The 20472-nt window shown below is 36.8% G+C and overlaps 2 protein-coding genes across 2 annotated transcripts; both read left to right on the forward strand.

The window, feature by feature from the left end:
- Nucleotides 1-1786: 1786 nt before the first annotated feature.
- On the forward strand, nt 1787-4790 carry LOC133721290 (uncharacterized). Its single transcript, XM_062147863.1, has 7 exons — nt 1787-1985; nt 2249-2317; nt 2423-2510; nt 2981-3045; nt 4236-4304; nt 4374-4423; nt 4511-4790. The coding sequence occupies exons 2-7, from the start codon at nt 2264-2266 to the stop codon at nt 4620-4622; spliced, it is 438 nt and encodes a 145-aa protein (XP_062003847.1). The 5' UTR covers nt 1787-1985; nt 2249-2263; the 3' UTR covers nt 4623-4790.
- Nucleotides 4791-10662: 5872 nt separating this feature from the next.
- LOC133719744 (uncharacterized) lies at nt 10663-20371 on the forward strand. The gene is made up of 12 exons (XM_062145914.1): nt 10663-10802; nt 11856-13287; nt 13915-13922; nt 14533-14708; nt 15567-15627; nt 15726-15824; nt 16188-16282; nt 16514-16627; nt 18287-18354; nt 18961-19071; nt 19545-19776; nt 20133-20371. Exons 2-12 carry the CDS (start codon nt 11957-11959, stop codon nt 20241-20243), a joined length of 2406 nt encoding a protein of 801 aa, XP_062001898.1. The 5' UTR covers nt 10663-10802; nt 11856-11956; the 3' UTR covers nt 20244-20371.
- Nucleotides 20372-20472: the final 101 nt, after the last annotated feature.

A 20472-nucleotide genomic window follows, 5' to 3' on the forward strand; every position in this document is an offset into this window, starting at 1 on the left:
GCTCGAAACACATTTTTCGATATGCGAACTTCACTCCTTATGTGCTCAGTGTTGCTGCTTCAACTGGCTCTTCCTATAGAGATCTTAACTATAGGCATTCTAAAAACCGATGTTGCCGCTCTGAAGTTTTTAAATGGAAGGCTCCTCCCTTCGACCATGTCAAGCTTAACTTTGATGGCTCGGTTTCATCTAATGGTCAAGCTGCTTCAGGCTTTGTCATACGAATTCACAGTAGTTCCCCTCTAATTGCCGGATGGAGCTCGCAGCTTGAAGTCTGCTAGTGTTCCCATTGCTGAATGCTCAGTGCTTAAAGATGTTCTTCTGGCTGCCAAAAGATTCAACCATCCCAATGTCTTGGTTGAAGGTGATTCCTCCCTTGTTATCAATTGCGTTAATAATGCTTGTGATGTTCCTTGGAGGCTCAAATCCTTGATTCATGATGTTCAAAGTATTGCTGCTCATTTTGGATCCATCACATTTTCGTACATTCTCCGCGAGGCTAATTTCTTGGCAGATACTGTAACTATGGGCCATAAACTTCCTATTTCGAAGATTTGGTTTGGTAGAGTTCCTAGTGAGGCCTCCTCGGCCTTTTATTTTGATTTACTCAACTGTGACCACATTAGATTTTATCGGAAAAAAAACTGTGACTACCTTAGATTATTTTTTATTTTATTTTATTTAAAAAGATAAAAATAAAAATAAAAACATTAGCTCACCCCACCCTTACATATGCCAGTGAGAATCGAACTGTAACAATGTTGGAATTATAACTTATCAATCGTGACTATTTTAGATTTTGTTTTATAATTTCCTTTTTTCTTAAAAAACATGGAGTCGATGAATTAATTCCTAAGAGGGCGGCTAGGTTTTCTTCGGAAAGTTTGGAGGTTCTCCTCCGGCGGCTCCCGTGCCGCACTAGGCTATTAGCCTTGTCGGTAAAGGGTGTGTGCGGCCGGGCGGGGATGTTTTGATGGTCGTTCTCCGACTGTGCTGCGGCGGTGTGGCTTGGACCTTGACAAGCTTGCAAGCCTGTGGTGGGTCTGCGTCTTCTGATCGTTGGGAGGCTCTAGCGGTGGCAGACTGGTGGTTTCGGCGTTCTCTTCCCTTGATCGACCGCGGCGACTGGCAGGACAGCGTGAGGTGGGGTTTCAACGGGCTCGTTTTGGATCGGCGTTTTCCGATCTGGTATGGGTGCTTTGGAACCATGCGGGGAAGAGGTGTTTGGGGGAGGTGGTGCTTCTTGTCGGCGTGCTGGCGCTGATGGCGGGGTGGATGGTCGTCCGACGTCTACTCGTGGCGGTGGCTAGGGTCTCATCAACGTGGTGGAGGCGTGGTGGCTGCTGCAACTTGGAGTTGGGCTAGGGTTTGAGTGCTCTTGGGTCTGGGCTTGCTTTGGGCCCAATTTTTTTTTTTTTGTCTGTTTTTATTTTGTGTAATAAAGCTCCATCTTTACTGATGGGTGCAGTGGGCCTTGGCCCTGTATACCTTGTTTCTTTAGGTTGTTACAATGTGTCCACGGGTCAGTACTGATGTACGTCTTAGGCGGATGTACTGGTTGTTTGGTGTTGTAGCTTCTTATTGATCAAGGCGGAGTAGTCTAGGCTAGTAGTCATTTTAATGTGCAGTCAGTGCACTACTTGAGCAACGAATGTAATGGGTGATCTTCGGATCTCCTAGCTTGACCTTGTACGGTCGTATGATCTTTTCGATCACAGAAATATATCTTCCTTTCCCCTCAAAAAAAAAAATTCCTTTGATCAGAAAAGAAAAGAAAAATTGCGTCAACAGGTTGTACAAGGGGAAAGGGAAAGCTGGTAATTAGTAATCACATTGGAGCCGTCTGATTCTCTAAAGAGAGCTAGCTTGGTCTTCCTCGAAACGAAACAACGAGAGCCTCCCGAGTCCAGAGTCCAGAGTCCGTCCAGCCATCGATCAACCTCAAACTAAACCCACCCTCCTTTCTCTTCCTCTCCCTCTCCGCAGTAAGAGCAAGACCATTTCTTAATTACTTGCTTCGTATCAAGTTTTGAATGCTTTTGTTTTTCCTCTCGAATTCAATTTCAGCTTCTGGGTTTTAGTTTGCTTTTCAAGCTAATGCAAGTGTGCGATTGTATCTCAATTTTTTGGGTTTTTCTTTCTTTCTGTTATAATCTTCGCATTTTTTTGTATCTGTTACTGTGCCTTTTTACAGTTTGAGCTGAAAGGTCGCTACTTCTTTCTCACTCATTTGTGTTGTTTATTTCAGGGTGCCAGCGCCAAAATGGGACAAGAGGCAACTGCACTTGAGGATTCTCCAGTTGAGTCCTTGCTGCAGGTACCCAACTCTCTTTTCTGTTTTAAGTTTTAACCCACTTGGATGCTTTCATTGTGGAAAATTCTAGTTAGGAGACATGACTTTTTTTTTTCTGTTTTTCCCCAGGCTGCAAGATATGATGACATGGAAGTCATTACGTCCTTAGTATCCGATGGTGTTTCTCTTGATTCTAAGGATTCCCAAGGCCGAACAGGTTATAATCTCATTTTGCTCAACCACTCTGTTTCATGTGACTTTGGGTTAAACTGGGATGATCTTATGAATACAGTTTAGAAATCATGCACATGTGTACAAACGGATGTTAGTGTTTGTGGCTCCTTAGTGTCTGTTGCTACTTTTTAATGCTTTTAGCTAGGTATTCTTATATCTGACTGTAATTTTCTTCTATGGTCTTCTGTTGAGTTTACATCAAGCAGCTTCTTTGTCCATTTCAATATGTGTGCATATAAACAACATAAACATTTAGTTATTTATGCACACACGAACACATACTTCTTTACATGTGAGTCTATTTATGAGTTGAATTTAAAAATTCAGATGGTGATATGAATTTTTTGTTCATTGCCCGTTAAAATACTAAGTGATGACGAACTATTTACTTATGGTTGACCTTTGTACAAGCTTAACTATGTTTGACCTAGTTACGTTGGCATCTGATTGCAGCACTACACATGGCTTCTGCTAATGGTCATCTTGACATTGTGGAGTATCTTATCAGTAGAGGAGTGGTAAGATGTACGCCTTACATTTTGTTCTTTTAATTCGATAGTCTCTGATTTATTGAACTGGTGATATTAGTTTTATTGAAGGGTTAACTGTTTATTTGGCATGTTTGTTTGTTGGATGACATGTAATCGCTTCAATATACATCATGAAGTACATTTTTGCTTCCATATTTTAGGATGTCAATTGATTGCGTTACTTGGTCAACAAACTGTGACAACTCTTGATGGATATATTTCTTTCATACAAAAGCTGAGCACTGAGGATTCATTGCTAAGAATCCATTTTAAAATGTAAACTCATATTGCTTTTGCTTGAAGAATGCTACTCAGAGAAGCTTAGTGTGTCCTACATCTATGTTTGAGACTTTGTTATCGTAACTGATATTTTTTTTTTCCTGAACTTCCCCAATTGCATTTTTGGACTGTTCAAATGATATCTAATGTTGTCTAAGGTCGATTAGGATGTGATTCTCCCAATGGGACACAACGTATGATGAATTTTTTAACTCAAGTACTTGTTGCCAAAAGTCATGGGTTGTAACGTATATTTGTTATCTTGCTGTGTTTGTTTAAGTAGTTATGATTCTGGCTGACCATCATCTATGTGGGGTGAAGTCAAATGTCTCGGAGTTAATTACAAAATTTTGTGACACTTGACTTCAAGTACTACTCCCGGTGTCACAAAAAACCATATTCTGTCATTTCGGTACATTTTCCGTCTAAGATGCCCAGAGCTTCAACGTGACCTATCAACAAGTTTATATGATTAATAGCTATGCAGTGGATGACTCATTCATTAATTATAGGAGTCATGACATTGAAAGGTCTACAATTTTTCTTCCAAATGTAAGCTTGTATGTTATAAATGAACCAATTTTTTCTTTCTCTTGTTAAGTGTAAATGAAGAAATTTTTAATTAACTGATACAGATGAACATTTTTCTCTTTGGTCAACAATATAGCAGTTAGGAAAAGAAAAAGAAAAAAATCCTAGTCTTTTAAAGGTTAGGATTGTTCTTTCAAAAAAGAAAAAAAAATTAGGATTGTTCTGTTTTGTTTGTATCTTGATACTTAAATTTTAAATATGTTATCTCTGTTCTTACAAATTCTTTCAAAGAATGAAAGGTTTTTAACTCATAGTTCTGATATATTATGAATGCTACCTTATCATAAATTTGTGGGACTTTGTGTAAGGATCTTAATGCTTCAAATGCGGAGATGAATACACCCCTACATTGGGCCTGCCTGAATGGACATGTCGAGGTAATAAATTTGTTTGCTGGATACAACTATACTTAATTTAGTTCTTTATTTATGTCTTTGCCATTGCAGGTGGTTAAGAAATTGATCTTGGCGGGAGCTAATGTAGCTGTACTAAACAGGTAAGCATTCTAACCTGTTAACTAAAGCCCTTTTTTTAGAAATATAGATGTATATACCTTTTCTTATTCTTTGGTGGTTACCTCCAGCTATGAGAAGAGCCCAATTGATGAAGCTTTGAGTGGGCAAAAGATGGATGTTATTGATGCCATTAATGAATCAGTGGCCCAAGTAGAGCTTACTGGCATCAGAGTCTCCTAGTGCATTGCAGCTCTAATGAAATGTAGATGACGAGTTTACGACAGATCCAGAGATGTTATCTTATTATCTTTTTTATTTTCTTATTGCAAGCTTGTAATCGGAAACTTTTGGTTATGAATGTAGAAGATTGCTAAATTCTAATATCTTATCATCATTTTTATTTTCTTATTGCAAGCTTGTAATCGGAAAATTCTGGTTATAACTGTAGAAGATTGCTAAATTCTAACTATTTGCTGAAACGAAGATGTTAGTCATTTCATTGATATAGCTTTTGAAATGAGTAGTGCTTCAGTGATGTGGAAGAAACGCCATGTTTTTTTTAAGGAAACACGTATGGCTATAATGGGTGGGCTCTAACGAAGACCATTAAAATGAAGATTTCATGAAGATTTTTTTAATGTTAGGTTGTAAGAATCACTTTTTGATAGGCCTGGGCGTCTGGACCTGAGAACCCGACCCGAACCGATCAAAAAAGCCCGATTTGGTTTGGTTTTGTGTTGGAAAATATCGGTTCGGTGCAAAGCTCGACCCGAGTTATAGTTTATCGGGTTGGTGTCGGGCTTAATATTTTTTGGGACCGAAAGACCGACCCGAACCGAATCATACTTCTCCACATCCTCCTCTACCTCCACGTCCACAGTAGCCAAACTCTCTTCATTCCCCTTCTTCCTCTACTCTCTCTTCTTCTCTCCTTTCGACCACAATTTCGACTTCGCCCTAGGTTGCATCACGTGCAAAAACTCCTTAAGCTTAGGATCATTAATCTCATCCTCATCCTCACTCCTCTTCTCTCCCATACCGCCACTTTTCCTAATGGCCTCTTGAGCTTGAAGCTCGGAGCCAAGTAGATCGAAGAATATGGGTTTTCGGTGAGGATGATCTAATGATGTTGATTTGATGATGGAATATATGGTAATTTGATGAGGATGATCTGATGTTGACTTGATGATGAATGGGCCTCAGATCTGGTTGGTGATTAGTGGAATATATGGTAAATAGAGAACTACATAATGGAGATTAGGGAGGAAGGAAAAAAAAAAAAAAAAAAGGAAGAAGATATGAAGTAGAATTGCAGAAGAAGTGTCGAAGAAGACGACTAGAAAAGAAAGAGAGAGTAGAAAGTAAAAGAGGGTTCTGGGTTCTGTTTTGTTTTACTTCTACCGTATAGGATGAAATAAATATAAACTTTGCACATAACATACTGAGAGCGTCTTGTGCTCTAGTGGTTGGGAGCAAGGCTTTCATGTAAGAGGTGGGGCTTTCATGTAAATTTTGTGTATATTTTGCATATTACTGGACTTACAGGCAAAGCTGGGAAACTGGATTTTGGGTCCGAAAAGCCCGAAGACCAAACCGGCCTGTTTGGGATCGGTTTCTGTCGGTTTCCATTTTTGAAAAAGCCCGAACCGGCCCGGACAGATTGTTTTAGGCTCGGTCTCTATTTTACCAAATTTCAGGTCAGGCCCGACCCGAGCCCAGGCCTACTTTTCGATCACATTTCGGCAAATCAACTGTTAGATGTTTAGATATTTATGAATATATCATTTTTGTAAATTTTTAACCAAACTGAAAATTGTTAAGGCATTCATAATCGTGATTTATCATTTATGAACGTGAAAAGTTCATGTTTGACATGTCTGGTTCGTTCATTGATTTGATCCAATTCGGTACCTTAACGATTAGTAATTTCGAAGAAAATTTTCATAAGTGATCTACTCATGCATACCTAATCAACTAACGGTTGATTTGCCGAAATGTAATCGAAACGTGTGTCTCACAACCGTTAATTAGAAAGCCATGTCTCTTGGGCCTATCCAGTTTTGGGCCTGGTTGTGTCGGCCAAGGAGGAGTGTTGCATGACTTGCATCTCCTTTTTTTTTTCTTTCTTGTCTTTGTTTTGTTGTTTGATTTTCTGCGTTTTGAATAATGTTGACCCCTTGTGGTCGTGTTTGTGGTTGATTACAATACACCGCTAATCGAGTGATGACGTTTTCCACCCGCATCAATCACAAGTATTCACTACTCAGGAGGTGGAGTTGACTTGAGCACTTGTTAATCCTTCATGGGTTCAGATCCGCTATCTAGTTGGGATGCCGACGCCATCTTACCATCGATGTTGGCAATTTGTCAAATTACAAGTCTCCTTGGTCGTTATGACCATTTTCTTGTCTAATGGTGTACTGGAAAATTTGTAACTCCATTAGAGCAAGTTCACCCGTTGAGGTCACTGAGTCAGATACTATTCACTGCTTTTTGCCTTTCATTTCCACCATCTAGGTCACTGGGTCAGATACTGTTCACTCTAGGTAAGATAATGTCAGTTTGTAAGTCATGCAATTGACCCAGAAAGTTACCTAGAGTGAATAGTATCTGACCTAGTAACCTAGATGGTGGAAATGAAAGGAAAAAAAAATAGTGAATAGTATCTGATCCAGTGACCTCAACGAGTGAACTTGCTCTTAGGAAATTATGTTCAAGCCTTTTGGTCTGGCTCTTGTGACAAGTGGCCTGTTAGCGGCTCCTGTTTGTATCGTTCATGCCACTTGTAACTTTTTCCGTATGAATGAACTTATTTGATCAAGGACACTCACTTAGCTTGCATGTTTTGCTAGTGAGATTTAAACTCATGACATCTAGAGTGTTAATTAGGCTAGCTAACCAACAAGTCACATGTCAGTGAGGCCACCAGATTCCAACTTTATTTTCAAAGAATGAAAGATATCACTCAACTTAATCCCTCGAGTCCTCTTATTAGGATTTTTTCACTAGTTTTTGTCCCAACTCCACCTTCGTAAAATCGTAAAGGACCTCTATCGTCACTTATCTTCTTCACAAGTGATACTATGTAGTTCATGAGTAATTAATAAGCTGGTTTAATCTACTCCGTCATAATGACACAGTTGGATTAAAGTTGGTTGGCCAAAACACGTACAGTCGTATACAGAAAATGTCTCCAACCTTTCATATTTCCTAATTTTTACTATTTTTTTTTAATTCTTAAAATTGAGTCTTGATGTACATAGTCTAAAACCAATCCTAATCTGTCCTTAAAAAATAGAACCTTTAAACCATATGAATTGTCTTGTTCTCGGAGGTCCTTATCGCTGTTTTGGAAACTATCGAATCCAAGACACCACTAAGTTGGATGAGGTCCAATAACATAACAAAGATTGTCTTTATCATTATTACTTTATAAAACTTATTTTGCATCACAAGAAGCTATCTTGTTGGTTACTCACTAGCAGAGGACTGAGCGTCGGGTCCCTAGATGCACTAGTGATCAGCATATAAGGGAGTGGTTTCTTGCCTTATCATAAGTTAAAGACTTATTATGTCCTTTGCTTTGTGTTTAGGTTAGTTATTATGTCACTCTATCCTTGTTTTTTTGTCAATATCATTTTTTTTCTTTTTTATTTTGGGTGCATTTTTTTGTTTTTTTGGATGACAGAAAAAGTTACAAAATGAAACTACAAACAACACCCTCCCCCACCCTCCCTTAGCTGATCCAAATGGAACGCTGGGGACACTGACATGGGTAAACAAGAAAACCAAACTTTGGGATACAAGTGATTTAGTTTGGTAAACAAGAAGCTAAATGATCAGCTACAAAGTTAGCTTCTTTGAAAATGTGTCTAAAATAAAGAGACTGAAATTTTGAAGCCAAAATCATGATATCTTTCACTAGGACTTGGATTCTCCAAGGAATAGCTGCTTATATAGCCATGATTTACCACTGCACTTACTTTTGATTGATTTCTCATTTTTATTGGTCTCGGAAATTCCGCCTCAAGGATTATCTCTGAATAATGACGCATTTGTGTCTCTTAGGCACAGGTATTAATAAGAAGTTTAGAGTTCCCTTCCACAAAGATATAAGAATAATTTTTAAGATGAGCTGTATGCAAGCCTTCCCTTAGAGTTGTAGCAACCAAAATGTTAGTAAATTCAATGCTTCTACTAGCAACAATTAAAGGATTCCCAATAGAGTTTCTAATGATAAAACCTATAGTTGCATGGTCAATTAAGGAAAATGACCCTGAGAAGGTTACCATCAAAATTTAATTTAAGAAAATGACCCTGAGACTTTAGGACAAAAATTCTTGGAATTAGCTTGAAAATAAAGATTAGCAAAAGTAACTGCAGCAAATAAAGTTTTAGACAGCGAAATAGATAAATTGTGAAACACTATTTTATTTCTGGAATTCCAAATTGACTGAAGAAGAATTAAGATTTTAGAGAAATGATCATAATTCTTCTTTAGGTTACTTATATAAGCTAACCAAGAGACTAAAGAGTCAGACCAAGCTAGAGGATTAGGAAGACCCAAAAGAGACCATACCTGAGTAGCAAATGAACAATGCATAAAAAGATGATTCATAGTCTCTACATGATTATTATAGAAGGAGCACAGATATATGGGAAACAGAATGATTAAAACTTGATATCTTATCTCTTGTTCTAAGCCTATTTCTAATTAAGATCCAATCAAAAATTTTAACTTTAGGAGAAATATTTAGTTTCCACATTTTAGTAGTGGGTTATGTGTAAATATTGAATGAGATACATATTAGGTTAGGCCCAAATTACTTGGTTATTGGCATAGTTAGTAAAAAAAGATGATGTGTATAGTACGCAAAAAATACGTACGTGTATTATTCGGATATTTTATCAAATAATTTGTTAAAAAGTTTGACAAAATATTTTTAATTAATTAAATAATTTATTTTTTAATTAAAAATATTAATTTATATTCACTTTTGTTCAATAATATGTGTAAAATACTGAAGAAAAAAAACGTAAAAATCGTGTATAGTACATGTATAATATTTTTGACTTCAAAAATATGGGAAATTTAACGAGTTCATTTGAAAAATACGAAGTACAAAAGTATTTTTGAAAAAAACATAAGTACGTGTTTTATTCGCGTATAATATGAAAAATTACTAACTATGGTTATTGGTTACTAATTTTCTCTCATGTCGGGGAAGTCATTTAACTGTAGTAAAAAATCAAAAGTGTCTTTGCACGTGCCTCTAATTTGTGATTTTTAGTTGTTGAAGTGCAGTACTATATTGATCCAAATTGGAAACATTTGAAAATATATTAGCAAAATGGCAAATTAACATGATGGAATTCAAAATATATATTTACAAAGGGCCTCACTGTTCACACGATGGGCAAATCAAGGCTCACGAAACTAAAAGGTTTCTGATCAACTAATATATGAGTTTATAAACCACGGCAAGTGGTTCAATGAATGCATTGGGTCCTCCCACGAGAACGTTTAAGATGTGGAACCCTCACGTCCTGCGTTCGAACGTTGAGTTTATAATATATATTTTTCTGGGCCTAAAAAGCTTTTAAGATACCTTGAACAATTCAAAATAAGTGCGTCAAAAATAAAAAAAAATAAAATATATATATATATATATATATATATATATATATATATATATATATATATATGAGTTTATAACTTATCGCATGATCGTCATACCAACCAAACTTCACTAACGCCAAAACAATTGGTCATTTAAAGTCAATGATAATCAAACTTGGATGGTCATAGTTAAGCCATCCAAGTTCGATAATCGAAATATGTAAAAGTAATTGGCTATATTTATTTTTTTTTGAAAAGTTTTAAATGCCATCAAATTCACGGCTTGTAAATTTTATAAAAATTCTTTATTCATTATATTTAATGTTGTTGACGAACGGTCACCAAGTAAGCAACAATCATTAAGGTTCGTATGAGGCTACTTACTGGACCTCTTGAATGCAACCTCAAAATTTTTGACTTTCGCCACGTTAGGCCATGCATCATATGGTACATACATTGGTACCAAGACCGAATTAACAGGTAAACCTGAAGAATTTTATTAGGTGTAAAAAAAAAAAAAAAAAAAAAAATTTACTGCCCAATCTGATTCATATGGTACATTTGGGGACATGGGGCCCACAGTAACGACAAAGAAAACGGTTCATATCACAGCCGTCAGTATCTTCTCAAAAAAAAAAATATATCACAGCCGTCAGTCATATAACACAGTTACTACTTGATCGACAGACAAGTACGCAACCTTTTACAACATCATCAAACGCGCGCAGAGAGAGAGAGAGAGAATTAGGGTCCTCCTTCAGAAACCGAGCAATGAAAGCTTTTGTCTGGTCGGAATTAAGGTAAATGAAGAACCCCTCTCTCTCACTCACTTGATTTCTAGGGTTTTATTGTATCCCTTTTTTCTTTTGGGGGGTGACAAAGATTGGAGCTTTATTCTTCATTTTGTGGTTTGTGCTAATCTTTTGAGCACCCCAATAATCCATAGCTTTTCCCAATTGAGATCTTATTTGAATTGTGCCAAAGCTTGATTCTTGATTTTCATTAATTGGGGGGTTCGATTCAAAGCGCATTTGGGGTGTGCGACTCAGATGTATGGTTCATGGTTTTTACTTCCTCTCACTTAACTGGATAGAGGGTAAAAGATTTGATTTTTACTTTGCTTTCGATAATGTGTTAATCGGGTGGTTTGTGCTATTTGTTCTTTCAAGCTGGATTTTTTTTTTTTCCCTTTCTTATATTTTTCGGGTGAATTGGAATTTCTGCTTTGTTAGTGAAGAAAAGTGGTTTCCTTGTATGTACTTTATTGTTGTGTAGGATATTGCTTCTGTGATAAATGGGTTATTCTGCTGAAAAAGACAAAAATGGAGAGAGGGGTTTTGAAATGCTATGCGTAATGTTTCTTCGCCTCTTCATGGAAAGTTTGATGGTGATATAGTTATTTTCAGCTATTTAGAGTTTCGAGTTTACACGCTTTTGCTGTCTGAATTTCTTTGGAAAGTTTAATGGCGATAATTGTTTTGAGCTTTATTTATTTTCAGCTATTTCTTCTATTTGGAGTGTTGAGTTTACATGTTTTCGCTGTCTGGGTTCTCTGAATGTCTTTGGAAAGTTTTACGGTGATAGTTTTTTTCTGAACATTAGTTAGTTTTCAGTTATTTCATCTACTGGAGTGTTGACTTACGCGTTTTCGCTGTCCGGGTTCACTGAATGTCTATGGAAAGTTCGATGGTTATAATATATCTGAAGTTTAGTTAGTTGCCTGCTATTTCCTCTCGGAGTGTTGAGTTTAGATGTTTTTGTTGTCTGGGTTCTCTGATGTTTGCATTTTGAATACTTTGGGTATAAATGAGAATGTTTTAGCCTCAAGAAAGTTTCATCACCTGTTTATGCAGATTTTAGTCATCCAATCATAAGAGGGTTAGGAGAAGCTGCTTATTTGTCCGCTATTGTGTTGCATACTGGTGTAGCTCCATAAGACTATAGGATCTTAAGCATGAGTGGTGCACCAAAGAGATCTCATGAAGAGAGCGGCCATTCCTCCTCTTCGAAATACCCACATGAAGATTCAGGAACATACCCCAAGCTGCCGCCATCAGTTTCAAATGAGTATCATCAACCCTATGAGATGGGTCAAGATTCTCGACTCACGAAGATTCCCCGTACAGAATCTCGCGATGCGGATAGAAGATCTCCCCTGCATTCAATATATCGAATGCCATCAGCTTCAAATGATTTGCATGTAGATCACCCTCCTGCTTCTGAAAACAGGTTGGAATCCAGAGATTCCAAGGATACTCGAGATCTTCGGTTTGAGAACCGAGACAAAAAGACTGAGACAAGGGAACCATACAGTGAGGTAAGAAGGGATACTCCAAATGCTAAGGTTGAAAAGGATGTAAGACATGACATTAGAGGGGATGATAATAAGGAGGTGAAATCTGAAAGGGAGAATTATAATGATGTTAAGGCTGACCTCAAAGCGGAAGGTTATGGTGTGGCAAGTAGTCACTTAAATTATAAAGAATCAAAAGAGTACCATAGAGGAAAACGATATTCTGATGCGCCAGTAGGAAGTACAGATACGTGGCATCGCAGTACTTCACAAGGCCATGTTGAGGTTGGAAAGGAAGTCCCCACTACTGAGGAGCGAGATCATGTAGAGGCACATGAGGCTGTTGGGGAGAACAGATATGATTCTAAAGGTGATGATAAGTTCAAAGACAAGGATAGAAAAAGGAAAGACATAAAGCATCGGGATTGGGGAGAAAGGGACAAGGAAAGAAGTGACCGTAGGAGCAATGTGCAAGTAGCTAACAGCAGTAGTGATTGCAAAGACTCAGCAAAGGAAGAAAGAGATGCAGAGAGGTGGGAGCGTGAGCGGAGGGACACTGCAAAAGATAAGGAAATACTAAAAGAGAGGGAAAGGGATCATACCAAGAGAGATACATGGAGTGGAGTAGAGAAAGATAGTTCAAATACTGAGAAGGAAGTGGGGGATGGGTCTATCAGAATGCCAGAGCATGAAACTCTGCCACCAGAGCAGAAGAAACAGAAAGATTTTGAAAGTTGGAGAACTGCTGATAGGGAATCGAGAGATAGGAGGAAAGAAAGAGATGTTGACGCTGAGGGAGATAGACCTGAAAAGCGCATTAGGAGTTATGACAAAGAATCAGATGATGGAGGTGCAGATGGTGAAGCGGCCACAGACAAAGAAAGGGAAGTTTATAATTATGGAGTTCAGCAGCGTAAAAGGATGCAACGGTCAAGGGCTGCCCCAGCAAATCGGGAGCTGCGTTTTAGATCACATACACAAGACAATGAAGGGTGTGTTTACTATTTCCCTTTTCTGTTTTTGAAACTTTTGTTGCAACAGTTGTGGCATAATGCTCAGTTTCACATTCTGAGAAGGATTGTTCTAGTTTCTTCATCTTTACTACATAGATTTTTTTTTTTTGGTAGAAGATAAACTGCTTATTTTTCTTAGAAACTTGTAGCCTAGTTACAGATTAACAACTTTCTTGCAGTAATATATTTTTAGTAATGTGGTGACAATTTTCTAATTGACAGAAATGTTATCCGTAAAAAATTTTGTTGTGAGACTTAGATGGGAGCTATATATTTTTGCTACTGCAAACAGTTTTTTTATTATCACGAGTCTTGACTAAATTTATTTGTAGTCTGACGTGATAGTTTAAATTTTCTTAGCTTGTAATCCAACAATTGTATTTAATGAAAGGAACACTTTTCCTTAAAGGTATACTCATTGTTGAAGTTAGATATCAAAAGTGGCTATTGTTAATCTTTCTTTTTTAATAAACTTCATTTTCAGCATAATTCACTCTGTTTGATGTTCAAATTAATTAATATTCATCTGTGCTATGATGGAAATGGAACTGAGTTCTTTGGTCTAATAGACAATTTAATTATCTTTATCTGTTTTATATCTTGCAGATCCCAAGGTGCGCTGTTACATTCTATTTTCGTGCAAGAGGAATTTGTGTCTTCGTGAAGTACTGTAGAATTTAACAGAAATTACTTTTGTTTATGTTCCTCACTCTACTCTGATGCATGTATGCATACTTACTATAAATACAGAGTAGGTAGCCTAATTAATGTTAGTTCATCCTCTCATTTGCTGCATTATGTATAACCGGGAAGCTGAAAGTACCATCCTCCGTTTGTGGGTGGGTGGGAAAGAGAGAGAGAGAAGGGGCGGGCGGGCCGGGGGGGAGGAAGGTGAGAAGGATTTGTCGAAGTTTATAGGAAAAATGGGGTAGAGCATAATCTGGGCATCAGGCATCTAATTCTTGGTTCTTTTGGGAAATACCTTTTCTTCACTGGATTTGGAAGTGAAAAGCATTAAAAGTAAATTTCTCATAGGCTCGTGATAGATCAGACTAAAAAAGTACCCATAAATAAGCATTCTAAGTGGCAAAACTAGTTGATTTTCCAGCCTTCTGTTGGAGATGTTGTTATGTAGGACAAATTGTCCGTAATGTTCCAAATCAGTATTAGTTTACATGGTTTGCTCCTCACGTATGCCATATGCTAACACTGCTACTGTTTCAGGTAAAGCTGAAGTATCTTCTGTTGTTTATAAAGTCGGTGAATGCATGCAAGAATTGATAAAGTTATGGAAGGAACATGAAGCATCTCCGGGTGAAAAAAATGGTGAAACCTCTGTTACTGTTCCGACACTTGAAATTCGGATACCTTCCGATCATGTTACAGCAACAAATCGCCAAGTAAGATCTCAGTTTGTTTGGACAAAATTGACTTGTAATGCAGTTAGTCATGCATTTTTGGCTCTGGTATTTATTCTGCTGTTCTTTTCCTCTTGTGTCTAAGCCTTTTGATATATTTCTGTTTGATTTTTGTCCTTTAGCAAATTCATTTACTTCATACGACAAATGTTAACACCTGTCTAGATTGAAATAGCAGCTATCAATATTTGTTTCGCCACTAGATCAGATCACATGAGAATCAAAAACTCTCTATCATATATATATATTTTTTTTTGGTCGTGCAAGCATGTGTGTGTGTGTGTGTGGTTAATAATAACTTTTGTTGCACAATTACACCTACCAAACAATTACGTTCCATATGAATGTCACATGTGGACAAAAACCAATGTCACGTGAAGAAGTCTTGAGCTAGGAACAGATCCATTATGACTTTTGTTTTCTTTCTGGAAACAATAATATCCCTCATTCAATAATGATGGGAACTAAACCGCTATGGGGGTTTTGAGATCTCTGAGGTTTAAAGGGTTATGTTTGTTTGTTTTTTTTTTTTTTTTTTTGCCATTGGTGCCTTACACATCTCGGTGGAGGGGTGTGTGTGTTGGGGGGGGGGGGGGTTGTTGCATGCAGCCTCATTATCTTTTTGTTATGAGCCTGCTCAATGAAAACAAGAAAATTAGTTAACATCAGAGACCCAAAATAATTCCAAGGAAGATAATAACACCAAAATATACTAAATAATTAAACTGTAAAAGAGGGTGAAGCCATAATGAAACTTACATAGAGAGCACAAAACAATGCAACCTCATTATTTTTTTGTTATATTTTCTTTTCTTTACCTTTGTAACGATTTGTATGCAGGTTAGAGGTGGTCAACTGTGGGGAACAGATATATACACAGATGATTCAGATCTTGTTGCTGGTATGTGTTTTTTATGATTGGAAAATTGATGTTGATTCTTATGTCATAATTTGATTATATATGTAAATCCATGTTAATATTACAATGCTGTTTTCCAGTCCTCATGCATACAGGGTATTGCCGACCCACAGCGTCTCCTCCACCTTCTGCTATCCAGGAGTTGCGTGCTACAGTTCGAATACTACCCCCACAAGACTGTAAGTCTACTGTTAGCTTATCTTTTGTGCATTCCAGAGCCATATTGTATCAATGTTTCGATGTCATTTGGATCCAACTATGCCACCCTTACTGTCAATACTGCATTGTAACTTTGGGTTGCATACTTCTATTTTGTCACTATAATTCCTTTTGTGCCAGTTGCAACATTAATAGAACTGGGAGGGGATTATTAGATCACTGGATATAGCTTATCATATTGCATGGTTTTTGGGATCAATTGAATACTGGGCTGAGATTTTTATTTTTTCATTTTTTTTTCTCACTTTTGTTTTAATAGTCAAAAATAAAATAAAGAAGGAAAAAAAAGCTTTGTTTGAATCTGATTCTGACATTTTTATTAGGTTACATTTCTACCCTGAGAAATAATGTTCGTTCTCGTGCGTGGGGAGCTGCTATTGGTTGTAGCTATCGTGTTGAGCGCTGCTGCATAGTGAAGGTAATAAGAACTTGAAAGTCTATTAATCATCCTTTTCAGATATGTGACCGTGCAATTTTTCCTTGTTTGAAGAATGATAACGTATCATAGTGCTTCATATAATTTTGAAGATACTAACTTCACAATTATGGGCTTGGATTTACTAATGCCTTACTATTTACCAGACATGTAGTGTATTGTAATGACACTGTTCTTGCACTGATGTTTCTTCCTAAATTGTTTTGTTTTCAGAAAGCAGGAGGAAGTATCGATCTTGAACCCTGTCTAACACATACTTCTACAGTGGAGCCTACTCTTGCTCCAGTTGTTGTTGAGCGTACAATGACTACAAGGGCTGCAGCTTCGGTATTGTTTGACTTCCTCTGTTTGGCGATTCTTTTTATTTAGACTTTGGTGGCACTTTCATTCTTTTGGCTCATATTTCCTAGTCCATTTTCCATTACTGCAACTACATATAAGTTAGTCCTTGAGACATATAATGTTCAGAAAATGTTTTCGATATACACCTTTAGCTGGAACCTCTTCCTTTTGAATTTATGTCCCATTTTTACTTGCCATTATCCACAGCATCAGATATGTCTACATCTTTGAAAAGTATAACTTAAATTGGTCCAAAGATTTTCATCTTTGAAACATATACCTTTATGGTTTTTGTAGTGTCAGTGTAATTTCTTTTCTCCTGAGGGGTTAAAATATATTTGAAGTTAAAAATAACTTCTTGAGGCACTTGTAAGCTTTGGAGGATGAAGAGAATATCACATTTTCTGCTATGGAGATCTTATTCTGCCTTCATTTTTCTCCTCTGCAGTTTGTTTGATTATGATAAGGTTGCACGTGTTAATTGGTAAGTAGAAAGAAATATATAGAAAAACTAATAGATAGTTATACCCGAAGTCTGACCTAATAGATAGTTTTACCTAAAGTGTGACTTATGAGTTTTACATTATTGATGCACGCTAGAAATAAAGGTAAAGTGCCTAGGAAGTAAAAATGGCTCTCATGAGACAGGGTGGTAAGAAAGCACTGTGTTGGCTCTGATATGGGTGCTTGGATGACCAATGAGGGGTTAGTAGGAATGCCCAGGCCCATGGTTTGCTCCACTGAGGTCTAGTGTTCTAACACCCTCTGGGTACCTACATAGCGATTTGGTAGTGTTTCCTGCCTCAAGATTGTAGTGTCCGGCAGACCCCAGTTTTGAGCCAGGTTCGCAAAGCGGGTTTGGGGGATTTCTGGGGTAGAGAAGCTTTGCGAGAGAGTAAGATCCGGTCAACTCTTTGGGCTTCGGTTTCTTTGGCTTTCAAAAATTATAGCTTCTCTTTTATCATGATGGACTCGAGAGGAGCACCAGTATAGGAGTTTTTATTTCTCTTTGGGTTTTTTTTGTGTGGGTTTCTTGGTTTGGGCTGGTTTTCCTATGAGTAACTGCTGTGTCTCTCTTGTATGGACTGTGGACATATTGTTTAGTGTTTGTATTTGTTCTTTGGTCAATAAAATCTGTTTCTCTTCCCAAAGGGGAAAAAAGAAAGAAAAGACAGCTTCTCTTCTTAATTTTCCTTAATTGATTGTAGACAACAATGTTCCTCTTCCCTACTTTCTCTGGATGAAGCCTTAGTAAGATAGAAGAAAGATATTTTTCAACTCTAATCTTCATGATCACTGGATGATTATATATCAGGATGCCAACCCATCACTGGACTGTGTTAAAAAATCTTTTGAAGTAAATAGTAAAATTTTGTCGCCTATAGGAATTGTAATTGCATAAATATGTTTAGGAAACCTCACTTTATATCAATTTGGATGTTATAAGTGATATACTATAACAAATTTTTCCTAGTAATGTCGAACACCATATGAATTTTGATTTGCGCTTGTGTTCCGGAAAGTACACGATGGTATAGTTTCATAGGTAGATAGCCCTTATGCATGTAATCAAGAACACACCATATGTATGCTGGCCTTCAACCTATCATATTTATTAACTTACAATATGGTTTTCATTTTCAGAATGCATTGCGACAACAAAGATTTGTGCGAGAAGTTACTATACAGTACAACCTCTGCAATGAGCCTTGGTAAACTAGAACTCTTATTTTTGAACCCTTCAGTTTAGTTGATGTTTTGAGATGTGAACACTTTTCAGATATGAACTTTTGTTTTGTTTTCTTGGTGTGGAATGCATTTGGGACAAGAATCTTATATTTCAGAATTACTCAGCTGCTTGCACATTTGGATTTGATATATGTATTAGCATGTGATCAATAAAGTTTGTTTTAATTTTTTTTTAATTTTTTAATTTTTATAAGAACAGATTGTTTAAACTGTGTATTTAAGTGTTTGCAGTGGTCTATTGGTATATTGTGTCATTGTCATTACTGTATTTTCTGTATGTATGATCATACGCAAGTTCCTGCTTATGTGTTCATATTGGTGTGATTATTAATATGATGCAGCTTATTAAGTTAGCATATATGTGTTTAGATTGGTGTGATCATTAATACAATGCTTATTAAGTTAGTCTGATTTGGAATATTGTCATTGGAAACTTCCCAACATTCGAGTACATTATAGATACAACGTTTCTGCTGTGTAGTGTTTCCTTTTTTTTTTTTTTGGCTATTTATTCCTCTCCATCAATCATTGTTGCACTTGCTTATGATCGTGCTTGCTAATATTCTCAGGATCAAATACAGCATAAGCATTGTTGCTGACAAGGGTTTGAAGAAGACCCTTTATACTTCTGCACGTTTAAAGAAGGGAGAAGTTCTCTATTTAGAAACACATTCATGCAGGTATAAATGCTAATTTAGTCATGATCTGTTACATCATATATATATATATATATATATGATTATTACGTTTTCTTTTTACTTAATTTGTATGCTACATAACATAGAAGATAGTTTACTTGTAAAAGAGGGAATTTGAAGTTTCCTCGTTCCATTTCTTTCTTAAATAGACAGCATCTCCAACAAGCTCTTCAACTTCCTTTTCAACTGTACTTTCAAGAGTGAACTTTACCGCTTCATAAAGTTGCGCCCAACTCACTCTTTAATTCCATTTATTTATTTTTTTGTCTTTAATACGTTCCAGAAAAAAATAAAAAAAACTTTGGTTCTTAAAATAGAAAAAGGAATGTTGAGGAGTGAGACTATTCTCACTAATATGCAGTGAATGTGGCCTTACACAAGATTGTCTAGAAGGGTGTTGCACACAGTTCTTTAAGTAGTCTACATTTTCTCATCTGTTGAGTTATTATCTGAAGGTATGAGCTCTGTTTTAATGGGGAGAAGATCATCAAAGCCAGTCAATTATCTCAGATGCATGAAGGTGAGAATGAGAAGAATCAGAATCATGCTTCGCATTCCACAAATGGTGAACGAAATGATTCTGAAAACATTATAGTAGATGTATTTCGATGGTCTCGATGTAAAACACCTCTTCCCCAGAAGGTCATGCGGTCAGTTGGGATCCCTTTGCCCCTTGAACATGTGGAGGTACTTCATATTGCTCTAAATTTAATTTTTAGTTTGTGCACTGTGCTCTTCCAAAAAAAAAAAAAAAAAAAGATAAGAAACTTCTCCATTTTGAAATTTGATAGAATAACGGGTTGCTGTCTTAAGAAAAGTTTCAAGACATGTCAAAACTAGTGTAAATCACCATTTTAAAAACCCTTTCTAAACAGGTTGTAGGTGATATGTTAATAAAAAGGTATAAATTTATGGACCATAGCCGTCTTGTATCACTGTATAAGACAGGCATGCGGAAAATGTATTTAATGGCCGTCCACATTTTGGTCTGTCTGGGTACAGTTTAAATACTAATCATAATTCTTGGTTTTCTTCTTTGTTAGGTGTTGGAGGAAAATCTTGACTGGGAGGATGTGCAATGGTCACAGACTGGTGTTTGGATTGCTGGAAAAGAGTATTCACTTGCACGGGTGCATTTTCTGTCTGTAAATTAGCCGTGTTTACTGTTTTCCTGGACTTGTTTGTAAAACAATGCATCTTGACTTCTTTTTTTGCTAGCCGAATTGGATGTATGGGTTTAGTATTATATTATATTGAAACAATGAGGCTTAAGTTGCACATCGTTTGCTTATTGCAGAAGGATATATCTAATGTAAGTTGTGAAAATTGGTTATGGTGCATTGGTAGTGAACCATAGATGGAAAGAAACTTGAGAAAATAATG

This window comes from Rosa rugosa, chromosome 7, assembly GCF_958449725.1.
Source record: "Rosa rugosa chromosome 7, drRosRugo1.1, whole genome shotgun sequence".
NCBI classification, from domain to species: Eukaryota; Viridiplantae; Streptophyta; class Magnoliopsida; order Rosales; family Rosaceae; genus Rosa; species Rosa rugosa.

What these genes read in the sequence shown, in the direction of transcription:
- LOC133721290 (XM_062147863.1), top strand. Translation starts at nt 2,264, where the DNA reads ATGGGACAAGAGGCAACTGCACTTGAGGATTCTCCAGTTGAGTCCTTG. An exon ending in CAGTTGAGTCCTTGCTGCAG is followed by an intron (nt 2,318 to 2,422) that starts GTACCCAACTCT and finishes GTTTTTCCCCAG; the next exon opens with GCTGCAAGATATGATGACAT. An exon ending in ATCTTATCAGTAGAGGAGTG is followed by an intron (nt 3,046 to 4,235) that starts GTAAGATGTACG and finishes ACTTTGTGTAAG; the next exon opens with GATCTTAATGCTTCAAATGC.
- LOC133719744 (XM_062145914.1), top strand. Translation starts at nt 11,957, where the DNA reads ATGAGTGGTGCACCAAAGAGATCTCATGAAGAGAGCGGCCATTCCTCC. An exon ending in AGCGCTGCTGCATAGTGAAG is followed by an intron (nt 16,283 to 16,513) that starts GTAATAAGAACT and finishes TTTTGTTTTCAG; the next exon opens with AAAGCAGGAGGAAGTATCGA. An exon ending in CTACAAGGGCTGCAGCTTCG is followed by an intron (nt 16,628 to 18,286) that starts GTATTGTTTGAC and finishes TTTCATTTTCAG; the next exon opens with AATGCATTGCGACAACAAAG.